Consider the following 22,193-nt stretch of genomic DNA (forward strand, 5'->3'; position numbering starts at 1 on the left):
TCCCTCTCGTGGGCTTAATTAGCCTGATTAGGGGCCGGGCGTGCATCATCACAGCCCGGCCCCACCCTCCTCCTTTCCACACTCCTCCCTCCTTTGCTTCAGGCCAGGGAGCCCAAGGCATGACATACAAAACTTTATTTTATACCTTCTAGTTATTGAGATATAGCCCCTATATATGTCATATATGGGGCAGTGGTGGCTCAGCAGTTAAGGCTCTGGGTTACTGATCAGAAGGTCAGGGGTTCAAGCCCCAGTACTGCCAAGATGCCACTGTTGGGCCCTTGAGCAAGGCCCTTGACCCTATCTGCTCCAGGGGCAACATATCATGGCTGACCCTGCACTGATTCTTTTTTTCACATATCCCAGCTAAGCTGGGGTCATAGTGCAGGGTCAGCCATGATATGGTGCCCCTGCACTATGACCCCAGCTTAGCTGGGATATGTGAAAAAAAGAATTTCACTGTATATGTGCAAATGTATAATGTGTGATAAATAAATACAATTATTATTATTATTATTATATGACCCCATGTGTCAGCTAGCACCAGTCTCCCCTATATGTGCTTTCCTAAGCTTGCATTAAAGCTGCAATGTTGTTTTGCTTTGTTTTTTAAGATTTGTATATCAGGCTTTGATAACAGTAATGTACAACTCACTTATGTCGACGTATATTATTTTTGGTTGCGAGAAATGTGGCAAATTTGAGATCATTTTCGTTAGTTTCACAGAGTCACAGTGATTAGCAGTTTAATTCCATTTTCACGTAGGTGGAAGATTTTCAGTGTTTGGCAGTTGTCTGCAGGCAATGACTGAATTCATTGGTTGTCTAGAGTTTAGAGTCTATGGCAGAGAGTGGGAACAGCAAGGAATAACTATTGTGAGACCTGCTGGATAAAACATCGTCACAGGAGGCCTTGTGTCATGGCTGAACTGCTAACTGCCTGGGCTAGACCTCTTAGCAGGGGGTAAAGCCCTCGATAAACAGACTGAGAGAACAGATCAATGAGGTCAGAGGAACTCTACACTGTCAATGATTTTCATATCTCCTCTCATTTCAACTCACTCCTAGAGATATTACACAATAACAAGACACACCTCATAACGCAATAGTAATCAATTTGATTTTGTTTAATGAAGCAATAATTGTTTGATCTTAGTTTACAGTGGTTAAATTAAAAGGATTATAGGCTACAGGAATTGAAATAGCTGTCATTAAAATGGGAATTGCTAAAATCACTATTATTAGTAAATCCCTAACTTTCACACCTCTTTTTAGTATGGAGCTGAACTGTCTCTTGTAACTTGACTGAGCTCTTCTCACACCTAAATATTACACTTTAATAAGTTGGATAGAGCTGATTTTAGGATATCAGTCTTATACAATGTTGGTCTTGGCAAATATGTTGAGTATGCAGGGTCCACCACTGACTAGAGGGAAGGATAATACTCAAAGACCCCATGAAATCGCTTGACGAGTGCCAGTTTCTGTCCTGTATTGTATGTATTGTAATCAGTGGCGTAGCCAAGGGTGGGCCGGGGTGAGCCTGCCCCACCCAACGTAGACCCAGGCCCACCCGGAATATTAAAGAATATTTTTTTACTGAAATATATATTTATAAAATAGTGAAAAAATGCATAAATTCTGCTTCCTGAAAGTGTGAAAGAACTGATTGAATGTGCTGCCTTTATGTTGCTATGGTAATTTTGGAGAAAAAACATTTGGGCAAACATTTGGCCCATCCATTTTTATTGAGGCCCACCCAAAAGTAATTTCCTGGCTACACACTTGATTGTAATTGAAACATAGTTTGATCAGGACATAACAAAGGGGTTGTCCCTTATTTTTTTTAATAACCAATAAGCTTTTGTTATATCACAGCCATGAACCATGATCTGCTAGTTACTGCTCAGTTGCAGGGAGAGGGACATTCTCATCTTTTGAGAGCATTTGATTAGACAAAAATCTGTGTTGTGCGACGTGAGTCATTCATATCTTTGGTCCATTTTTCAGGACGAGAAATTGACATTTTAAATCTGCTAAAAGGTAATTTCATTAGCTTTAGTAGATGAGTAGATGACCTCAAAGCTAACACATGTGGACTAAATGCCACAAAACACACATTTTTATGTAACAAACTGTAAGAGAAGGAATACTATAGACTATACTATACTATTTTAAAATTAGGATAAAGTGAAATCACAGATTCAAAGATTTTTAAAGGGCTAAGATTAAAGAAAAAGGGACTGCAGTCAATTATTGAACTCTGTAGCTCCTTTAAAGTGATTGTTGGCCTCTCTTTTTGTTAGAGTGCTGAGTTTTAAGGGACGGAATTTTCTTGGCAATGCTTGGGTGGTGTGGTGCAGCTTCCACTTCCTGATTATTGATCCAACTGTGCTCACTGGGATATCCAAACATTTGGATATTATTTTGTACCCTTTCCCTAATCTATGCATTTGTATTACTTTATCTCTAACTTCTGTGGAATGCTCTTTGGTCTTAATTTTTCTTCAGATTCACAGCCTGACTAATGATCCTTTAACAATGGGTTTTTTATCCAGAAAATGTGATTGCAACTTTAATGATTCACAGGTGGATGCCAATGGTAAAGTAATTGTGTCCTCGTTAGGGTGATTTCTTTCATCGGTGTAACCTGGCAGCTTCCGCAGCACAGGTGTTGAATACTTATGCAAGCAAGATATTTCATTTTGTTTTATATACACTATATTGCCAAAAGTATTCGCTCACCTGCCTTTAGACGCATATGAACTTAAGTGACATCCTATTCTTAATCCATAGGGTTTAATATGACGTTGGCCCACCCTTTGCAGCTATAACAGCTTCAACTCTTCTGGGAAGGCTTTCCACAAGGTTTAGGAGTGTGTTTATGGGAATTTTTGACCATTCTTCCAGAAGCGCATTTGTGAGGTCAGACACTGATGTTGGACGAGAAGGCCTGGCTCGCAGTCTTCGCTCTAATTCATCCCAAAGGTGCTCTATCGGGTTGAGGTCAGGACTCTGTACAGGTCAGTCAAGATCTTCCACACCAAACTCGCTCATCCATGTCTTTACGGACCTTGCTTTGTGCACTGGTGCGCAGTCATGTTGGAACAGGAAGGGGCCATCCCCAAACTGTTCCCACAAAGTTGGGAGCATGGAATTGTCCAAAATCTCTTGGTATGCTGAAGCATTCAGAACTCCTTTCACTGGAACTAAGGGGCCAAGCCCAGCTCCTGAAAAACAACCCCACACCATAATCCCCCCTCCACCAAACTTCACAGTTGGCACAATGCAGTCAGACAAGTACCGTTCTCCTGGCAACCGCCAAACCCAGACTCGTCCATCAGATTGCCAGATGGAGAAGCGTGATTCGTCACTCCAGAGAACGCGTCTTCACTGCTCTAGAGTCCAGTGGCGGCGTGCTTTACACCACTGCATCCGACGCTTTGCATTGCACTTGGTGATGTATGGCTTGGATGCAGCTGCTCGGCCATGGAAATCCATTCCATGAAGCTCTCTACGCACTGTTCTTGAGCTAATCTGAAGGCCACATGAACTTTGGAGGTCTGTAGCGATTGACTCTGCAGAAAGTTGGCACTATGCGCCTCAGCATCCGCTGACCCCGCTCTGTCATTTTACGTGGCCTACCACTTCGTGGCTGAGTTGCTGTCATTCCCAATCGCTTCCACTTTGTTATAATACCACTGACAGTTGACTGTGGAATATTTAGTAGCGAGGAAATTTCACGACTGGACTTGTTGCACAGGTGGCATCCTATCACAGTACCACGCTGGAATTCACTGAGCTCCTGAGAGCGGCCCATTCTTTCACAAATGTTTGTAGAAGCAGTCTGCATGCCTAGGTGCTTCATTTTATACACCTGTGGCCATGGAAGTGATTGGAACACCTGAATTCAATTATTTGGATGGGTGAGCGAATACTTTTGGCAATATAGTGTATATATATATATATATATATATATATATATATATATATATATATATATATATATATATATATATATATATATGTATATTTCCCAACATAATACATCTCGGTTACTGTCGTAACCCCCATTCACTGATGGAGGGAACGAGATGTTGTGTCGATGTAGTGACACTAGGGGTCGCTCTTGAGAGCCCCGAAAACCTCAGATCTTTGAGAAAAGGCCAATGAGAATTGGCGAGTGGAATTTGCATGCCACTCCCCCGGACATACGGGTATAAAAGGAGCTGGCTCGCAACCACTCATTCAGATTTTGTGCTGAGGAGCCGAGACAGGGTCCCAGCCATTTCAGCAGGTAGTACAGCATTGTGGCAGGGGGGACACAATGTCTCTGAGCTGCTCAGAGCGTCTAAAGCTCTGCGTTCGATCCAAGTAGATGTGCAAAGTACACACCCGACACAGCAATGACAGGGCTGGGTCTGCCTCCTCCTGCGGAAGTGCTTGCAGGTTCACCACCTGATCCCTGAAGGGGGTTGTGGGAACCTTGGGCACATAGCCCGGCCGGGGTCTCAGGATTATGTGAGAGTCACCCGGACTGAACTCCAGGCATGTATCGCTGACAGAGAATGCATGCAGGTCCCCGACCCTCTTGATGGAGGTGAGCGCAATCAGGAGGGTCATCTTCAAGGAGAGGGCTTTCAACTCGACTGACTCTAGCAGCTCAAAGGGGGCTCTGCGTAGGCCCAGGAAGACCACGGAGAGATCCCATGAGGGGAACAGGTGTGGCCTAGGAGGATTCAGCCTCCTGGTGCCTCTCAGGAACATGATGATCAGGTCGTGCTTCCCTAAGGACTTACTGTCCACTGTATCGTGGTGTGCCGCTATGGTGGCCACATACACCTTCAAGGTGGGGGGGACAGCCATTCCTCCAGCCTCTCCTGCAGAAAGGAAAGCACTGACCCGACTGTGCATCTCTGAGGGTCTTCAGCTCGGGAAGAACACCAATTCACGAACCGATGCCACTTCAGGGTATAAAGCTACCTCATGGAGGGAGCTTTGGCCTGAGTGATCGTGTCTACCACTGCTGGTGGTAGGCCAATTAGGTCTTCCGCATCCCATCCAAGGGCCAGATGTGGAGGTTCCAGATGTGTGGGCATGGGTGCCAGATGGTGCCCCATCCCTGAGAAAGAAGGTCCTTCCTCAGGTGAACTCACCAGGTAGGGGCTGTTGCAAGGAGCGTGAGGTCTGAGAACCAAGTCTGGGTGGGCCAATACGGGGTCACGAGGGTGACCTGCTCCTCATCCTCCCTGACATTGCACAGGGTCTGTGCAAGTAGGCTCACTGGGGGGAACACATACTTGCGCAGCCCCCGGGGCCAGCTGTGTGCAAGCGCATGTGGGCCAAGGGGGGCCCCCGTCAGAGAATACCAGAGTGGGCAGTGGGAGGTTTCTCGGGAGTCAAATAGGGCTACTTGTGCTTTGCCGAACGACTCCAAATCAGCTGGACCACCTGGGGGTGGAGTCTCCACTCTCCCCTGAGCGTCACCTGCCGCGACAGCGTGTCCGCTGTGTCATTGAGGTTGCCCGGGATGTGAGTGGCCTGCAGCGACCTCAGTCGCCGATGACTCCATAGGAGGAAACGGCGGGCGAGTTGCGACATGTGACGTGAGCATAAGCCACCTTGGTGATTTATATACGCTACTGTCACTGTGTTGTGCATCCGGACCAACACATGCTTGCCCCGGATCAATGGCAAAAGCCTCCGCAGGGCGAGCAATACTTCCAGCAATTCGAGGCAGTTGATGTGCCAACACAGTCATCATCCAGCCTCACTTGGAGGCATCTGTCGTAATGACGATGCACCTGGACACTTGCTGTAGGGGAACTCCAGCCCGTAGAAATGCAAGGTCTGTCCAAGGGCTCAAAAAGTTGTGGCAGATCGGTGTGATGGCCACGCAATGTGTGCCGTGGTGCCATGCCCATCTCGGGACTCGAGTCTGAAGCCAGTGCCGAAGCGGTCTCTTATGCATCAACCCTAGTGGTGTGACCGGCGCCGAGGATGCCATATGCCCCAGGATACTCTGAAAGTGTTTCAGTGGAACCGCTGTTCTCTGCTTGAATGACTTCAGGAAGTTCAGCACCGACCGTGCGCACTCGCTCTTGAGGTGCGCTATCATCGAGACTGAGTCTAACTCCATGCCGATAAAAGAGATGCTCTGAACCGGGGAGAGCTTGCTCTTTTCCCAGTTGACCCGAAGCCCTAGCCGGCTGAGGTGCATGAGCACGAAGTCCCTGTGTGCGCATAGCAACTCTCAAGAGTGAGCTAGAATCAGCCAGTCGTTGAGGTAGTTGAGTATGCGGACACCCACTTCCCTTAACGGGGCAAGAGCTGCCTCTGCGACTTTCGTGAAGACGCGAGGGTACAGGGACAGGCCGAAGGGGAGGACCTTGTACTGATACGCCCAGCTGTCAAAAACAAACCGTAGGAAGGGTCTGTGTCGAGGAAGAACCGAGACGTGAAAGTACGCATCCTTCAGGTCTACCGCCGCGAACCAATCTTGATGCTGCACACATGCCAAAATGTGCTTTGGCATCAGCATCTTGAACGGGAGTCTGTGCAAGGCCCGGTTCAGAACTCGCAGGTCCAAAATTGGCCGCAATCCACCACCTTTCTTGGGTACGATGAAGTAAGGGCTGTAAAACCCTTTCTTCATCTTAGCTGGAGGGACAGGCTCTATCGCACCCTTGCGCAGAAGGGTCGCGATCTCCGCACGCAAGGTGGCGGCGTTCTCGCCCCTCACCGAAGTGAAGCGGACGCCACTGAACCGGGGCGGGCACCTGGCGAACTGAAACGCGTAGTCGAGTTGGATGGTCCTGGCCAACCACCACGACAGGTTGGAAAGTGCAAGCCATGCATCCAAGCTCCGGGCGAGGGGCACTAAGGGGACAATCGCGTTTAACGTACCTGTGAAACAGAATGAAATTTCAATGCACTATTTGTAATTCAGTAATATGAGATAATTGGTCAGGGGTCTGAATACTTTTGCAAGGCACTGTATATATATATATATATATATATATATATATATATATATATACACACACATACATATAATAATTATAGTATTAATAATAATAATAATAATAATAATAATAATGGTTATCCAAATATATATATACTATTAAGTGCTCGGCGGGACATTGCTTAACAGCAATCAATTAAGACACCACCTGTAGCCTCCTTGGGTAAGTGCCTCCACCCCCCTTAACGGGACTAGGGAGATGCCTTACCTAACTCGCTTGAAGGTCACGACGTGGTTGAGCGCTCACTGCGAGGCATGCAGCAGCTTACCCATGTCCACTCTTCCGTACCTCGTGACACGGTCCAGCACCTGTGGCATTTACTATAGGAACCCCTAGTGTCACTACATCAACACAACGTCGAGTGAGTGACAGACAGGGAAAGTCTTGGTTACTGATATAACCTCTGTTCCCTGATGGAGGGAACGAGACATTGTGTCCCTCCTGCTGTGGTGCTGAACCGGCTGCTGACATGGCCGGGACTCTCTATCGGCTTCTCAGCATAGATCTGAATGAGTGATGCATGCAATCTCCTTTTATATCCGTATGTCCAGGGCAGAGAGTGGCATGCAAAATCCACTTGCCAATTTTCATTGGCCTTTTCAATTTTAAGCAAAGGTGATTGGGGCTCTCGAGATCGAACCCCTAGTGTCACTACATCGACACAACGTCTCGTTCCCTCCATCAGGGAAAAGAGGCTACATCAGTAACCAAGACGTTTTTTCAATTTCCACCATAAATTTTCAATCGGATTGAGATCCGGACTGTTTGCTGGCCATGTCATTGAGTTGAAATGCCAAAGAAAAGCTTTAACATTCTTTGCTCTGTGGCAAGATGCAATATCATTCTGAAAAATACTATTTTCTGTCAATGGAATGAGAAAAGTGTCCAAAATGTCAATGTACACCTGTGCATTTTTGTGTGCATATTGCGTTGTGTTTTCTATCCTGACACTTTGACGTCTGCCTTGGTCTACCCATATGTTTTCCTTTTATAACCTTCCCATTTTGTATATACTTGCACCAAATTTTAGACAGCTGACTAAGAACAACCAACTTTTGCCACACTACGTGTTGGATTACCTTCGTGTTTTTTATAATCCTTTCCATTGTTTCAACTGGCAACTCTCTTGTTGGGGCCATGTTTCCTTTCAATTAGCCAAGTCCAACAAGGACATTAATTTGTGCATTGATTGGGTTTTCACCTTTACGTAATATTTCAACGTGACTTTTCCTTTGCCCCATGTCCTGATGGTATTATGCTGGTATCTTAACCTAATGCCTCTGGATTTTGATTGTTTTTGTATATATTTTGTTTATGTTATTCATACTTGTTTATTTTACTTTACATATTTGTATTTTGGGTTATGTTGTTTTAACTTTTTTTTTCAGTAACATCTTTATTTGCACTTTGAATTTATATATGTATGTGTATGTATATATATATATATACATTATACACCTTTGAATGGTTTTATTGTCTGATGAAGAGCCGTGGACTCAAAATGTCACCTTAGGTGAGAACATTAAAATAACATTTTCTAATTTTGGAGCCGTGGTGTGCCGACTTTTCTCTCTTTTTCTGATACCAATTTGGTTGGACACCCACATTGAGCTTTTTTGTTCATTGAATCATTTGTTCATTTGTGCATGAACAGTACCAATGTTTATCTCAGCAAACTAAATACTGACTAAATATTCACTATTTTACTGTGTTTTATAGTTTTTATGATCAACTTAAACAAAAAAATGGCTACCTACGTGTTGGTTAAACCCAAAGATTTTGATTTGGTGGACAAAAAGCGCTTTAAAATTTGAATCATATTTTAAAACAATTGTTTCACAGTTTATTTTTTAAGAAATAACAATAAAATATTATTCTGCACTAGTCATGCCAACATTTCTTTTTTTAGGAATGTAAAATTTTAATGAGACTTTGACTTTTTTTTATTTTTATTTTTTACTGTCGCTGGACACCACATCACATTTTTTTACTTTAAGCCCTAGAAAAAATATCAATATGACTTTAAACTCAGCAATTGAAAAATATTCATCATAGAGGAGGTGTTTTCAAGTAAATGGTTTGTGTGAATTGTATTTATGTATTTTTAATTTTATAGATCAGGACAAAAATGAGCGTCATTTCACTGACCCTTAGGACACATGGCCATAATATGCACCTGTTACCCTCTGTAATTGTATTTTATGATTAATTTTGTGAAAAGAATCCATGTTTTGATCATGAAAAAGGGTTTTTTCTAGATCGCTCGCCCACTGCAGATACACATTTTTTCTACTCCAATCTACTACTTGACCATGTTTGAAGTCTCTCCTCCCCCGTCGCCGACCCCCCCGATGCCAGGTACATGGAGCAAGGGAAGTACTTCGAGGGCCCCCTCAGCACAGCCACGAGTTCGAGACAAAGCAAGGCTCCTCAATGTGGTGTCCCCTGCTCCCCCCCACTGCGAGGCCCCACCCACAGGTACATTAGACGTGATTGTCCCCTTAGTGCCCCTCGCCTGGGGCTTGGACACATGGTTAGCGCTTTCCAACCTGTCGCAGTGGCTGGCCAGGACCATCCGACTCGGTTACGTGATTCAGTTCGCCAGGCGCCCACCCCGATTCAGCGGCGTCTGCTTCACCTCGGTGCAGGGCGAGAACGCCGCCACCCTGCGTGCGGAGATAGAGCCTGTCCCTCCAGCCGAGATGAGGAAAGGGTTCTACAGCCCTTACTTCATCATGCCAAAGAAAGGCGGTGGGTTGAGGCCAATCTTGGTCCTGCGAGTTTTGAACCGGGCCTTACACAGACTCCCATTCAAGATGCTGATGCAGAAGCACATTTTGGTGTGCGTCTGGCATCAAGATTGGTTCCTGGCGGTAGACCTGAAGGATGCGTACTTTCACGTCTCGGTTTTACCTCATCACAGACCCTTCCTACGGTTTGCTTTCCACGGCCAGGCGTATCAGTACAAGGTCCTCCCTTTCGGCCTGTCCCTGTACCCTCGTGTCTTCACGAAGGTCGCAGAGGCAGCTCTTGCCCCGTTAAGGGAAGTGGGCGTCCACATACTCAACTACCACGATGACTGGCTGATTCTAGAGCACTCTCAAGAGTTGCTGAGCACACACAGGGACCTGGTGCTCAGGTACCTCAGCCGTCTAGGGCTTCGGGTCAACTGGGAAAAGAGCAAGCTCTCCCCGGTTCAGAGCTTCTCTTTTCTCAGCATGGAGTTAGACTCGGTCTCAATGATAGTTGGTGCTGAACTGCCTGAAGTCATTCAGGCGGAAGACAGCGGTTCCACTGAAAAACTTTCAGAGGCTCCTGGGGCATATGGCATCCTCGGCGGTGGTCACGCCACTCGGGTTGATGCATATGAGACCACTTCAGCACTGGCTTCAGACTCGAGTCCCGAGATGGGCATGGCGCCGTGGCACACATTGTGTAGACGTTGTGTCCCTCTTGCCACAACACGGAACTATCCACTGAAATGGCCGGGACCTTGTCTCGGCTCCTCAGCACAAAACCTGAATGAGTGGTTGCGAGCCAGCTCCTTTTATACCCGTATGTCCGGGGGAGTGGCATGCACATTCCACTCGCCAATTCTCATTGGCCTTTTCTCAAAGATTAGAGGTGTTTGGGGCTCCCAAGGGCGACCCCTAGTGTCACTACATCGACACAACATCTCGTTCCCTCCATCAGGGAACGGAGGTTACAACAGTAACCTAGACGTTTTTGTGCCTCTGGTCAGAAGTTCTCAAACAGTAAGATACTTATTTGATATGACTATGAAAATGACTGAGAGTGCCATCCTGTCTAACAAGCTGACAGACAGATTTTACTGTATATAAATGTGCCCAATCCACCATCAAATCACAGATCCATTCATGGTTTACCACAATTCTTTGGTCACAGCCAGAGAAGGCTGAAATGAGAATTCCTAGAAAACATCAACATGATAAAAAAATTAAATCACATAAGTACCTTAAACCACAGGCAACTCTAGATCCTATTATACTCAATGTAATTAAAATGTTGACTCAAAAAGAAAAATAATTGAACCAGATTATTTACAAATTATTTACGTGTCATCATAATTCAGAATGCTTTGACCAAACACACTTAAATAAATTCAAGCGCAAGGGATTGTGGGTATTGTCTTCTGCCACAATACTTCTCAAGTGGGCATGCTCAGTATCAGATGCAACATGAAATTCATAGTGCTTAGCCTTACAAGGTTCCCACAGATTTTGATCCATGAATTTTCAAGACCTTTACATGACTTTAACAGATGTTTATGACTGATAACATCCTTAAAGAGTTGAAATGCCTTCTCAAAAGCCTGTAAGTTCTACCTTCACCACCAAACTTGACATTGTATGTACTCACTATTTAAACATTTAAATTGCTCTGACTTAAATGGCATAAAATTTGACTTTATTGATTTTTTTAAGTAATCTAAAACATTTTTACATCAGATATTTCAATCAACTTTTAAAGTGTAGTTTATATGACAAAATTCAATTGGATTTTTTACAGCAGTACATTTGCAATGACATATTTTTGACAAAAAAAGGGGGAAAAGGTGCAAATAACATTACCTCAACATTGCATAAAATTATGAATTTGAAATATTTTTATCCAGTAGACAGACAAAATACATTTAAGTTCATACTGCAAGATTAGATCAAATCCATAAAAACAAAATGGCATTTCATTGTGTGGAAATGTTTACTAAACACTCAAAATATTGTCAAAGATTTCAATTGTATAACAAATTTCCATCAAACTGAATTATCTTTAACAAAATGAAATTATTAAAACTTAAATAAATAAAATAATACAATTCAAAATGTAAGTTTTATTAATTATTATTATTTTTTTTTTAATTATTTTTGTAAGATTACTCGCATCAGTTTAATGGAAATTTGTTATACAATTGAAATGTGTAAATCTTAAAAATAGACTGAAATATTTTTTTTTTAGTTTTGAGCAAGGCTCAAAGATATAGAGGTGAGTTTTCATCTTCTATTCCTTATTCTGTTGACTAATTGCTGGTGAGTCTCATGAGATGTTCTTTCGATTTGAGCTGCAGATGCAGAAAGAATTATCTTTGTCCCATTAGTCGGATCCTGGAAATGGGAGTAGCAGCCGTGGTTTTTGATGAACATCTCTTTATAGCTTACTGATCCTTTCTTGTTTTATATTTCGTGTTCGGTAATAGTTTAAACCTAATTGATAGGTTCTTTTCAGGGTATATTTCCATTAAAGAGACAACACAACCAAGTAATGGAGAACCTAGAAGTTGTCAATTTAAGCGTTGTTGAATTCGATCCAGAAAAGCAGATAAGATTAAAAAAAATAACTGGCATAAATTTTATTTTTATTCTTATTTTTATTGTCTTGTTATCTTTTATTTTCTTTATCATCTATGGGTTAAGATACTTATGAGATGTAATTTTTTAATCATGTTGATATTATCTTTTTTAATCATGCCTTCTCTGGCTGTGACCAAAGGACTGTGGTAAACCATGAACTGATCTGTGATTTGATACTGTAAAAACTTCTTTTATCTGTCAGCTTGTTTAATATAATGTAAAATCAAACAATATCTTACTATTTGAGTACTTATGATAAGAGGCGCAAAAACTATATGTATATGCAATGTATGGAATTCATTGGGGCGCCATTCAAAGGGGGGTTAAAACAGGTGCCAGGGGAGGGAGATAAACATATGCACACATCATCCCACATAATTAATTTCAAATTTGTTTCAGTTTCTATTTATAATATTTCTTGCAACTTATGTTCTTTTAACCCTGATAAAGGCCCTCGTGTCAAAACATGTTAATAAATGTCAAACTCTCCAATCCACAGAAGTGTTGTATGTTTTGCCCTATATTAAGTGAATGCTCTGCATGATAAGTGGGCAATATGTAGTTTGGCTTGTATCAGAGTAAAACAGGTTATGTGGACTTTTTCTGGAGAAAAAGAATTAGGTTTACTATCACTTTATCTTTACTCTCTGTCAGGATAAATAACTGCTTGACCCAAAACAATATTATGCTTGTGTTAAAGGGAAGAGCCGACCATTTTGTTGGTACAGGATAGTGATTTTTTTTTTAAAACCTACATCAAAACCAAATCTGCCCCAGCCACACAATGAATGGAAAATAAAATCACAAGTACATTCCCATCAAACATCTACTACAAAGGGACCATGCACCAGCCAGGAGAGCTGCTGCTATGGAAACCAAGATGACTTAAGTGACATGGAATTATTCGGGGAGGAGGTGAAAGCAAGATAAAGATCTACTCCTTATCACATATGCCACACATAGTTGCTAAACTTAAATTAATCTGGAAAGAGGATATTTAAATGCAACACATAAATATTAAAATATGGATATCTCCTTAGATATATTCCTAAATAGTACATATGCATTTTTCAAGAAGAAAAATCATACATCTTGCTTCGGTAAGCCAGTATTACTTTGTTACTTCTAAGTCTACCGATAATGTAAAAAGAAGCATGTGTTTATAATTTCACCTCTTACAAAATAATCCTTTTTGGGATTATTATTATATTATTATTTCTAATACCCTTATATTTTCATCAAAGAAGCTCCATATAAAGAGAAATCAAACTTTTAAAACCTTATGCCTCTTTCTCTCTTACACACAAACACACACTCTCACAACATGGACCACTGATGTGCCTGACAAGCCAGAAGCAAGATAAGCATCAGTTTGACATGAGTGCTTCGTGTTCGAGAGAGAAAGCACCCTCGCCCTTATGGATGTTACTAACAGAGCTGTATGACATCAACAGGACCAAGTGGCTGCTGGGTAAGCCAGAGTGAGGAACATTCAGCGATCTGTACTCCCTCTAAATCCACATAAACATTACAGACTGCACAGACAGTGGGGGGGGGGCGGGAGGGCAACTGGATTATACCTTAAATGTCCCCTGTACACAAATAAAACATAATTTGCTGTTTTAATATTTGCGGACATGCAAGTTTTTAAAGACAACCAAAGATTCACCAAATTTGGGTAAAAAATTTAATATTAAAATATATAAACAAACAAGTTTATGACAAATGTTTCAATAAGTCAATACTTTAAGCCATGTTGTCATGCTGTTCTTTAGAACTGTTCTTTAGAACTTTAGAATGACTAATGCAGTAAAATGAATGATAGGCAACATCATGATTTTAGGTTAGAATTTAATCAGTAGGCTATAATCAACATGTACAGGTCTTGTAAATGGTCACCATTTCTTTAAAATTATTTTATGTCCAGTGTAACAAGTGAATTTTTAAATGCATGTATCTCAATTACTATGAGTTTAAAAAACTTGCATGCATCGAAATTATAAGTGACCAATATGATGGCTTTAATGTGTTTTTTTAATCATTATTATGGTTTATTAGGATACTATGAAAATTGTTAATACTTTATTATTATTTTAACTAATAAACTAATTGTATTGTAGCAAATATGAGTGTAGTAATGTTCACGTTAACACGTTATCTTGTATTACCATATACAGCCTACATACAGTAAGAATGGAAAATATTATTGGTTAGCAAATATCCAATCACATCTGAAATGAATATTCTGACTGGTGGATCAGCTTAGTCGGACTGTCTGTTTTGTGCTCCCATGGCTCCGTGCGCGTTTAGAGAGAATATCTGTACACTTATATATACACAATTCACTCAACGGTGCTGTGGCATCACGTTAGTAGATTTAAAAAGTTCCATGTCAAAAGACTATTCGTTGTTCTGGCAGTATCACCAATTATTTCAGGTGGGCTTGTGCAAAATCCTAAGAAAGATAAGTGGACATACTCTGCGTATGCCCTAGACCAGTGGTTCCCAACCCTGTTCCTGGAGGCCCCCCAACACTACACATTTTGGATATCTCCCTAATCAAACACACCTGATTCAACTTATCAACTCGTTGGTAGAGACACCAAGACCTGAACTGGGTGTGTCAGATAAGGGAGATATGCAAAATGTGCATTGTTGGGGGGCCTCCAGGAACAAGGTTGGGAACCAGTGCCCTAGACTACACTACTGCCTGTAAACTATTTAGTGCTTCTCTTGCATTTCGTTTGCAAGAGAAGCAGCATGATGAAGTCTGAAGCTTTGTTCTCTCTCTCCTGGTTAGTTGCGCATTTGCTTTTTATTCCCAACAGTACCAATATTAATTTGTATATATTATTAGGTTGAAGTGCGTTGATGTGGTGAGCTTAGTGTATAAGAGCATTTCTCACTGAAGGAAAGGCATTTATTTAGGATTTAGTGGGGTGGTTTATAAGGGTTCCAATTGTATGTTTTAAGTGAATTCATAATAAATTTGCAATTGCAGGTGCGGTCTGGCCCTGTATAACACTAGCTGCTGTTTCTTCATACCTGTTTCTTTACATTTGTTCCTGCGTGCTGTTTCATCAGAGTCGCTTCATTGTTTATTTTGCCAAACTTGTTGCACTATATTTGTCTTGTTTCTGCATTGTACAGTGCAAAACATTAAATTAAAGTGGAAAGAAATACCTCATTATAATTAACATAAGTGTATACTGTATGTTGTTCCAGAAATGAAAACCCGACAGCTGTATACATTAAAAAAAAAAATTATAATGAATGCTTGCCAAATAAGAGCGATCTCTAATGAGTTTGGCTCAGGTGCATTCAGTAAGGCAGAAAATCAGATCCAGATGGGTTTCGTGATAATAACGTGGGAAATTGTGCTATAAAAGTAACTTATATTACACCTACATTTACACCAGCACGTATAATCCACATGAAGTAGAACTGAAACTGGAGCTGACAGTTCCAAAGATGCGAAACTAATGCTGAGCTTCTACCTTATCTCCAGATGTTGTTGGCTCGTTATTCGTTTGACATTTGTTTTCTCCCACCCGTACTTTTCAACGATATCATTAGCACAATTAGGTTAAAGAATATATGACTATATCACACAGGCATAAAACGTAGAACTCAAACGGTCAACGCTTGTTGTAGCTGGAGAATTCTGCCTAAAAATACACTGATGGGCTTTCATTAACTAGCTCTTGTAAGGGACCATCTGAAAATTCCACCTACAACACTAAAATGTCAGAGGTGTCCAATTATTAATTAATTAATTAATCCAATTAAAGTGTAAGTTATGCATACAATTTACAGTCTTTAGAATGTGTAAATTTCTTTTTAAAAAGTGTTTAAGACAGAACATGCAAGGCAGTCGCATTGAACACTTGGACAACGGTGATGTCTTAACACAGTGTGCGGACATTTTAGACGATCTCTTATAAACAATAAGAGAATATTTAATAAATATTTGACTTAAATTAAACTTTACCCCACCAAGTATTATTATGCAGTCATAATGCATTGATGTTTTGTTTAAATATAATTTGTTTGGTCTATTTATTATGATGTGGGGTCACTGAACTCTCAGTAAGATGGAAAATGAGAATACCACTCTTACCATTCTACCACTCCAATTTAGTGGGGGCCACTAGGGGGGCCAGGCCTCTTGACACGGGGTCCCCCAGAACCACCCCTGCCTGCGACCACTCACTTTCATTTTGTGGAAAGCAATGAGAGTGGATGGTGACTGAGGCTAACATTCTGTCTAACATCTTTTGTGTTTCATGGAAAAGGGAAAGTCATATGGGTTTGCAACAACATGAGGGTGAGTAAATTATGGCATTTAATATATTTTGGTGAACTATCCCTTTAAGCCACTCTTGCATGGTTAATAACTTAGAAATGAATGCTTTTTGTGTGGATAAATCATATAACAAATATACAACCCAGTACAATAGAATGAATGTTACTAAAACAAAATTTTAGCAAACTGACTTTTACGTGCCAAATTCTTCATTTCTTTGCAGTTTCCTGGTGAAATGAACACTAGAGGCACTAACAACTGTGATCTTTATTCACTTTCACACAAATCACGACTACAGCTGCTGATTATGACTTTATTAACACTTATTTTTAGCTCTATTACTCATACACTGCTATGTTATGATAGCGAAACACACTTGAAAAACTTTAACACTTTAACGCTTGTATTACAGACCCACCTTCATTTTCACACATATTCCATCAAGATTAGTTTGTACGGTAGCTCACCTGATAGAGTGTTGGACTTTGGACTCAGAAGACCACGTCTCGAGACCAATCAAGCATGCAAACTGACACGAGATGGAAGTTTCATAGAAGTGACATGAGATGATGTGGTTGCTTCAAAAATGTGCTTTTATGCTTATTTCATTTTACAGCACTATCAGTTAGGTTTAAGTTAAGGATGTCTGTTATTTCACCTCTCATTTACTTTTTTAAAACACTATTGGTTAGGTTTAGGCTAAAGTTTTAGGTTAGGGAGGTACATGTTACTCATTAAAACCACCGACTAATATTCACCTGAAAAACCTCGACTGATTACGACACCATTTCACTTGCTTTTGGCATCCCCTGCTGCACATTTCACTAGGAAATTGCAGCTAAACATGTAATGAAGCACATCATTTCTTTTTGCAAAACATTTTGCCACAGTCACGTAATGTTCATGAGACCAGGCTGCAAATATAGTAAGGTACTCAGCAATACTTACTCTGTGTTATGAGTATCAATCGTATGGAAAAGCTCCTTCAATTCATCTCCTGACAGAACGCCATCTGAGAAATAAGCCTTAAACTCATCAAAGGACAGCTTCCCATCATCTATTGAGATAAAAATGTGGTTACAGAAGAAAGTTGCCTTAAAAACATCTAATTCAGAATAGTTTTGCATATTTAATTAGTAAAGTGTTGCATGCATCACTGGTTGCATGTATAAATGAAAAAGGAAGTGAAGTTCATCATCCTTAAGACCAGGATCAGAAATTAACCAGGTCCTGGAGCATAAATGCCAAAATGGAGATATGGCAAAAAATTTAGGTATTCAAAATATGTGAGTGGTGGTATTTCAAATTTTAGCTGTTTAACATTTAATCTATTTTATAATATTCTATTCTAGGCCTATCTAGTTTGGGTTGGTGCCTCTGCAGGCACTTAAGGGATCTGTAGCTCTCAGAAATCTGGAATCACTTTCTCAGAGTATTTTTGAAGGAGAATGTGAAGAAAACACTCCCAACACCATCTGTATATACAATCTACCAATGACAGCAGAAAGTATAGAGAGCTGTATAATATTGATATTGATATCTTGTCAATTATTTACAGCTACTATACTTTTATGTTGACTGGATTCAATAAGTAGCAGTCATAATAGTTCAGAATGACAATTTATTTCAGTTCATTAATTCCACTGAGTCAAAAGTATTTGACATGAATGGACGACACACACACAGTTCATATGGTTCGAAACAAAGATATGCCCTTATAAATATAAAACTTCCTCTGAAAAATTGCCGTTTACTAAAAAGTAAATTTTTGACACTGCTTTAGACTATGGCAATGCAGCTTGTGCATCTCGGATCTCAGGTGAACAGCACAAACACACACAGATGCTACAAGAGAATGTTTGTAACAGGGCTGAGGTTTGTGTTAGTTTGTGTGGATGCCCAGAGCTTTTTATACAAACAGTGACAGGTGAGTCATGCCAAGCTATCCTTAAAATAGAAGAAATGTATTGCTGCACATGCTGCGTGATACACACCTAATTCATTATATGGAAAAAATGCAGTACAAAAATCTAAGAAGGAAGAAGAAAAGTGAACGCAAATGAAGGTGAATATCTGCACGTGTTTGGGCCTGATAGCCTTTAAATATATATTGATTTGTGCTGAAAAAAAAATAAAAAATAAATAAATATATATATATATATACTGTATATACACACACACACAGGGTTGGGGAGTAACGGAATACATGTAACGGGATAACATATTTAAAATACCAAATATAAATAACTGTATTCCACTACAGTTACAATTTAAATCATTGGTAATTAGAATACAGTTACATTCAAAAAGTATTTTGATTACTGAAGAGATTACTTTGCATTTTATTGTCATTTGTTTCATTTAATATTTAGTCCTTTCAGATGGAAAACATTTATACATATAAATTATACGATCCAAAGTGCATTTGAACAGCGGTGAAACACTTTCTTATGATGTGTTACATTCATACGAACAGACAGAGAAGTAAGTTTGAAGTAAGTTTGGAGCAGAAGAAACAGAAATGAACCTTGTGTAAATTGTCAGCTTTACGCTAAACTAAAATACTATTTCTAGCCATTTTACATGCACACGTTACCAGGCACAATCATATTTTTTATCAAGAAAGTTCACTTTGGATCATAATTTCTTTTTTTCTAGTAAGACCTTTGATATTAGGGCAAAAATCATATTCTTGATAATAATTTTTGTATTGTTTTCCTGTACAAATATCTAAAAATCCTTAAAACAAGATCAGTTTGATTTATATTGTTTTAGAAACAACACTGTATAAGATATTTAGGTTTTTCAGAGAATGTATTTTTAACATGTGTATTTTGTCTTACTGTACTGACAGAGTTTTTATAGTCAAAACAAGTGAAAAAATCTACCAGTGCTGAAGTAATCCAAAGTATTTAGAATACATTACTGACCTTGAGTAATCTTACAGCATGTATTCTGTAAACTGTAGTGGAATACATTTCAAAAGTAACACTCCCAACCATGTATATATATATATATATATACACATAATGTAATTACAATGTAACAATCATTGTTACATTTTCCGTTAGTCTGAGTAAACTGTCTCTGTAATTTAAAATTAGATGGATTTGTGTTTCAATGCTTCTCAGACTTAATATCCTTAAATAACAAAGTTAAGACAAAATAATATATATAATTACCATGTAAGCTGACCGAGAGAAGCAAAAGTATTGAATTTGAATTTACAAGGCATGAACTGAACTTCAAAAAACAGTGCTCAAAGTTAAATCTGAATTTTACTTATATCAAGAAGTTTAGCACCAGTCCACGGTGGCAAAAACCAAAGCATGGGAAGAGGGCAATGGGGAGGAGCACGGTGACATTTGTTTGGTGTCACCCTACTAAAATATTGACTATAATTAAAAAACGTATGGACAGTCTAGTATTTCCATGACAACAGAGCAACAGCATTGGCTGGCAAGGGAAAACCCAATGAAACATATGGAAACACCATAAATAATGTGCACTAGTCTATAATACAGTTTATTATGCAGGTGAACTTACCATTTTTGTCAGCTCTTCTCAATATCTGAAAGCAAATAGGAGAATATGAGTACATAAACAAAGGCTATGGAAAAATGATGCAGTGTTTATCATGTAAAGGGATGCTCGCTCTAAATTATTTAGGTCGGCCCTAAAAAAGCAGAGATGAAAGAAAAAGTGATGATGGCTATGTTGACTTTGAACACCCAGTCTAAGCTCAGGCACACTGTGGCGGTCTGGTAGATAAGGTCCCAATTCACAGCAAGAATATTCACACTCTAAATATGGTCCTCTGATAGGCATGCCAAGACTATGCTGAATTTAGCCTCCTCATTAGAGGAGTGAGGGAAAAAACTATGCCACCACTTTGTCAAGGAACGGAATCATAATTAACTGTAAACACCTCATTTACCCAAGGAAGCTTTTTAAACTGCATACTACCATTTATTTAGGAACTGAAACCTCACTTACAACTGGTCTTTAAGTGAGAATCTCATTGTGGTTAAAGATGACCAGCATCCATTGTAAAGCAGAAAAGAGACTGTATTATTTACTGTATTTTTTACTATTTTAATAATCAATTTTTTTAAACAAGGCAACAAATTAACAAAATGCACGGTTCTTTTAAATACGCATGAATCTATATGATGAATGCACTGGTCTCAGAGCATTACATAAGTCAAACGTGAATATCTATGGAGGATGCTAGTCTCACATTACCTTAACATCACTTCAAGAGCCAACCAAGACCAGAGATCAGTTCATATTCCAACCAAATTTTGAATCAGATATATTCATCAGTCAATACAGTTTTATGAAAGACAGCTAGACAGAATTACAACATTACTTTAAACATATAGCCATATACCTACAGATATATATCACCGATACCTACAGACACAACATTAATCAATTCATCAGTTAATCAATAATTAAAGGAAAACATCTGATCCACGAAACAGATGTCCAACTAGTTCCATATATAGATAGATAAGATTTAAATGTTAAATCATGTAACACATGGATTCCGATTATGTTAATAGATTGTTAATGAGCAAATTATCAAAATTCGGGAAATGGTGAGAGATTTTTCAACAGGTTCTTTGAAATATTTCGCTTCTTTAACCTCTCTGTTTTACTTTTATCGTTCGAAACAATTATTTGGTACTATTATGGTGATACAGGATTAAAATAATAATAATAATAATAATAATAATAATAATAATAATTCGTAAAAAATACTTACATCCAAAAATATTGACATTCCTTTCTTTAACTCCATGGGTGTACTGGCTTCATCTGACAGTGACTGCACCTCTTCAGAGCAATCCATATTTATTCCTTGTGATGAATTTTTGTTTAGTATCGTAAACCCTAAATCAGCCACACAACTGCGCATGCAAGCAGAATGAGCGCGAGATCTGCACTATGTTGATGTACGCGCGTGAAAGGACACTGATGAGCCACAGGTCTCCTGATGCTGCATGTGCGCTGCGCACCGATGACACGCAACTATCACGCAAATCAATATTCCCTACTATTCTCAGTGTGGAATTTTTTCTTTATTTTTTTAACCATACTTTTTCTCACAAAAGTTTCTTCTCTTGTTATGATACCAATATTGTTATATTTTTATTATTGTTTTATTTTTTGCATACACCATGAAGTCGTATTTGGCGTTCACAGAAGAGTAAAATTAAAGGGATAGTTCACCCAAAAATGAAACTTCTCTCATCATTTACCAACCCTCATGCCATCTCAGATGTATATGCCTTTCTTCTGCTGAACACAAACGAAGATTTTTAGAAGAATATTTCAGCTCTGTGGGTCCATATAATGCAAGTGAATGGTGACCAAAACATTTAAGGTCTAAAAAGTACATAAAGGAAACATAAAAGTAATCCATAAGAATCCAGTGGTTAAAAACAGATGAGAAACAGATCAACATTTAAGTCCTTTTTTCGCCAT

General features: G+C 39.8%; 1 protein-coding gene across 2 annotated transcripts in view; it reads right to left on the reverse strand.

Annotated features, from left to right (window-relative positions):
• The window catches only part of LOC127425173 (N-terminal EF-hand calcium-binding protein 1-like), a 70,837-nt gene extending 49,181 nt beyond the window's left edge, over positions 1 to 21,656 (reverse strand). For both annotated transcript variants that reach the window (XM_051670872.1, XM_051670871.1), the window contains exons 1-3: positions 21,472 to 21,656; positions 20,247 to 20,271; positions 17,649 to 17,757 (exon numbers count right to left, since the gene is read on the reverse strand). In XM_051670872.1, coding sequence (XP_051526832.1) covers positions 17,649 to 17,757; positions 20,247 to 20,271; positions 21,472 to 21,624 — 287 coding nt within the window. In that variant the 5' untranslated portion in view covers positions 21,625 to 21,656. The remainder of the gene's footprint in view (positions 1 to 17,648; positions 17,758 to 20,246; positions 20,272 to 21,471) is intronic.
• Positions 21,657 to 22,193: the final 537 nt, after the last annotated feature.

The sequence above is a fragment of the Myxocyprinus asiaticus genome, chromosome 34, assembly GCF_019703515.2.
Source record: "Myxocyprinus asiaticus isolate MX2 ecotype Aquarium Trade chromosome 34, UBuf_Myxa_2, whole genome shotgun sequence".
Lineage (NCBI taxonomy): Eukaryota > Metazoa > Chordata > Actinopteri > Cypriniformes > Catostomidae > Myxocyprinus > Myxocyprinus asiaticus.